Genomic DNA, 4,332 nt, shown 5'->3' on the forward strand with positions numbered 1-4,332 from the left:
GATGTTCTCAGTGAATGTGGGGTAAAGTTCATAGGACTCCCTTATAACAACCCTTTAGGACAAAGTTATAGAAAGTTATAGACTGGTCATATACCTCGCCATCAACATGCTATCTCCCCTCCACTGTTTCAAAATGCTGCTCCCTTCATCTCAACGCTGATCTGCAGATTTCTATTCATCTGCAGGATGTCAGATCTTTCTCTTCTACATACAGCAGGTATTAGGACTTTGTAAAGCTGCAACAAACTCCTCTAACAGTCAGAGTTTTTTATTAGCTGTATGGCCCTTCATTTCCTTCCTGATGTGCAGTTTATTTAGAGGAAGTAAGACGTACTTGTAATGAACTATATGTTAAAGAAAGTCTGTCCTAAAACAAGAGTCACACGCTCATCTGTACATTGATAGAGGTTTGCCAAAATATTATTATCACCAGAGATGCACCGATTACAACTTTCTAGGCTGATTCTGATTTTCTTTGAGTTAGACCAGCTGATACCGATTTTAGCCGATTCTGATTTCATGTTTTCTAACCACTTTACAGCTCACACACATATTTATTTTCTATCTTTTCTTTAATAGAACATGTGTTGAACAGATAATGGATCACTATAAAATAGAACTATATAAATTACTCCTGGTGTGGGACATTCACACACATCTAAAGAGCAATGTTAGAACCATTTCCTTCTTTTCACATCAATATCAACTAAGAAATGTGATTTAGGTTTTTGGTGTCGTCCCTCCACGCCCTACTTTCTCCTTGCAGGTGTTGCATATTGTAAACTTGTTATCTTCTGCTCACACGCTGAAGAATTCCCAAACAGCTGACATGTTGCAGGTTAATTCACCAGGTTCCTATGTTCCAGAACAGTGCCGACACACGGAGGAGAAGTTGAGAGAAAGGAGAAAGAGACCGTGCCGTGGCGTCCGTGCTGTGGCGTCCGTGCTGTGGCGTCCGTGCTGTGGCGTCCGTGCCGTGGCGTCCGTGCCGTGGCGTCCGTGCCGTGGCGTCCGTGCTGTGGCGTCCGTGCCGTGGCGTCCGTGCCGTGGCGTCCGTGTGTGTGTGCGTCCTTGAGAACTGTAACTGGTATAACTTATGTTGTCAGTTAATTGGAGCGTTGACCAGCATGACATCACCATATGTCAGACTGACCTGCTGGTCGCCGGTCGTGGCCGAGCACGTGAAAACCGGCCAATTCCGGTCACCAGCTGCTCTATCGGTGCATCTCTAATGATCACCAGCGAGAAGAGAGTCTGCTGAAAGTATTAATGTGGTTTTTATGTTGGTATGTAAATGTGTGTTGGCATTAAAGTGACTTTAAAATAAAGGTGTGTATCTGTGGTCTAGATCTATGTAGCTGTATTATGCAGCGAGGATGTCAGAAGTGACGTCTTTGGTACCCATGAACAGAACCAGTTGTTGTTGTTAGAGTCAGAGTGATGGAGGGGGAGGAGAGGAGAGCTGTGGGTCTTGTGTTTGGAGGAGGGACTCCATCATTTAAAGAAGTAACTAGTTCCTGGTTTGCCAGTGAAGAAGGAAGAGAGGCAGCGGTAAACCATCTTCGTCTCAACATGAACGTCCGTCCCACTTTGATCTGCTTCTTCTTCCTCTGTGAGTACATTCACTTTGGATTTCTCTCACTCTGTCCTGCTGTTGTTTTCTGTCTTTTCTTTATTGATCAGTGGTCTAACACTTTCTCATGACAGCTTTCTATGTTCAGCTTTATATAGTTATACATGTACAAGTATTCCTGTTACTTCCTCTAAATAAACTGCACATCAGGAAGGAAATGAAGGAACAGACTCAGTTGAAGTTAAACTCTGCTGTATGCTTTATGTATTAATATCTGATGTCTGATTATTGTGCTGCCAACAGTTGACATGATTATGGGAACTGTGTTAAAGAGCTAATGAACTAATGATTGTTCATCTCTTCAACAGCTCTGCAGGATGGAAACTCTGGGCTCGCCAAAGCCCAAATCTCTGTCTATAGAAGAACTGAAGGAGAAGATATCAGAGTTACATACTCTTTTTATCAGTCTGGAACCACGAAGTTCTTCTGTAAGAATGAATGTAAACAAGGAGATCTTCTCATTGAAACAACTGATGTCACAGCTCAGAACGGCAGATACGGGATTAAATATGAAGAACTTCAATCAGGAGCAGTTGTTTCCGTCAGCATCTCCCAGCTGACCAGGTCTGACTCAGGACTCTACAGGTGTGGTCTGGGTAGTCCTTTATCTGCAGCTTCATACAGAGACTTTGAAGTAATTGTTGTAGATGGTGAGTCTGAAAATATAGTTTCTTGTGTGAAGTAAAGTTTGTGTGTTCACTGACAGCTGCTGACAGATTTTGTTCTTCATATTCTTCATCACTGAACTCTGATGAATGCTCCTTTAAACCAGCAGGTCTTCTGTGATGTGATGGTGACTCACAGCTACTGTTGTTTCAGGGGATATCTGACTGATTCAGAGTTTATATCTGTGGCATTCTCTTCGTATAATATTGTACAAAAATGTAAGCACAACAATTTAAATGATATCATACTAAATGATGGTGTCCGCTGACGACACATGACAGTTGAGTTCAGCCGACAAAACAACTATTTCTTTTTATAAAGATTATTTTTGGGGCATTTCCTCTTTAATCATTGGGACAGCTAAGATATACTTTCATTACCCTCTACATGTGGGCGCACGCTCCACCAACTGACCCACCCGGGCGCCCAGCAGAAGGACTAGTACAGATTAGAAAAGATGGTTTGGGTTAAAACAGCTGTTCCCTTCAGTAGTTCTCCAGGACATGATCACTGTTTCCTGGGTGAACGTGATTTCCCCATTAAGATAATTAAATCAAATATAATCTAATGAGATTATGATCAGATGGTGAGATTATGAAGGAGTCAGACTGGTTGAACTGGGCAGCTCCAGTGTAACTGTGGATCATCATCTGGAGTACTGAGAGTAACTACTGATTGTTCATCTTTTCAACAGCACTGCTGGATGGAGATCTTTCTGAAGTCAAAACCCTCCATAAGACAACTGGAGGAGATGTTGTTGTAGGATGCTACTTTTCTGTCTTTAGAACCAGGAAGTACTTCTGTAAGGAACAATGTGAAGACAAAGACATTCTGGTTGAAACATCCGATGTCAGCGCTCAGAGAGACAGATACAGCATCAGATATGTATATGTAAGAGGATCTCCACCTGGAGGATTTGTGTATGTGACCATCTCCCAGCTGACCAGGTCTGACTCAGGACTCTACAGGTGTGGTCTGGACAGACCTTTGTCTCGGGATCCTTACCGTGAGTTTAGGATCGTTGTCACAGATGGTGAGTTTAATCTGGAGAATGAAAATGATTATTTCTGTCTGAAGAAAGATTCACTTACAGCTGCTACAGTTTTAAAGTGTGAACCCAACAAACCAGCAGTTCAGCAGACACACACATGATTATCACACCTCTGTCATCAGAGGTCTGTTTCAGAAAGCAGCTTTAGTGAGAACTCTGAGTTAGTTAACCCTGAGAGGAGGGAACAGAAAGAGAGGTTAATCTAACCTGAGAGAGAACTTCACCTCAGAGTCAGTTACTATGGGAACTTCACCTCAGAGTCAGTTACTATGGTAACTTCACCTCAGACTCAGTTACTATGGGAACTTCACCTCAGAGTCAGTTACTATGGGAACTTCGCCTCAAAGTCAGTTACTATGGTAACTTCACCTCAGACTCAGTTACTATGGTAACCTCACCTCAGACTCAGTTACTATGGTAACTTCACCTCAGAGTCAGTTACTATGGGAACTTCACCTCAGAGTCAGTTACTATGGGAACTTCACCTCAGAGTCAGTTACTATGGTAACTTCACCTCAGAGTCAGTTACTATGGTAACTTCACCTCAGACTCAGTTACTATGGGAACTTCACCTCAGAGTCAGTTACTATGGGAACTTCACCTCAGACTCAGTTACTATGGGAACTTCACCTCAGAGTCAGTTACTATGGGAACTTCGCCTCAAAGTCAGTTACTATGGTAACTTCACCTCAGACTCAGTTACTATGGGAACTTCACCTCAGAGTCAGTTACTATGGGAACTTCACCTCAAAGTCAGTTACTATGGTAACTTCACCTCAGACTCAGTTACTATGGGAACTTCACCTCAGAGTCAGTTACTATGGGAACTTCGCCTCAAAGTCAGTTACTATGGTAACTTCACCTCAGACTCAGTTACTATGGGAACTTCACCTCAGAGTCAGTTACTATGGGAACTTCACCTCAAAGTCAGTTACTATGGTAACTTCACCTCAGACTCAGTTACTATGGGAACTTCACCTCA

General features: G+C 42.7%; 1 protein-coding gene across 1 annotated transcript; it reads left to right on the top strand.

The window, feature by feature from the left end:
• The first annotated feature begins 1,444 nt into the window (after positions 1–1,444).
• Positions 1,445–3,466, top strand: LOC116066761 (polymeric immunoglobulin receptor-like). The gene is made up of 3 exons (XM_031322923.2): positions 1,445–1,612; positions 1,942–2,283; positions 2,994–3,466. Exons 1-3 carry the CDS (start codon positions 1,573–1,575, stop codon positions 3,449–3,451), a joined length of 840 nt encoding a protein of 279 aa, XP_031178783.2. The 5' UTR covers positions 1,445–1,572; the 3' UTR covers positions 3,452–3,466.
• Positions 3,467–4,332: the final 866 nt, after the last annotated feature.

This window comes from Sander lucioperca, chromosome 16 (assembly GCF_008315115.2).
Source record: "Sander lucioperca isolate FBNREF2018 chromosome 16, SLUC_FBN_1.2, whole genome shotgun sequence".
Taxonomy (NCBI): Eukaryota; Metazoa; Chordata; class Actinopteri; order Perciformes; family Percidae; genus Sander; species Sander lucioperca.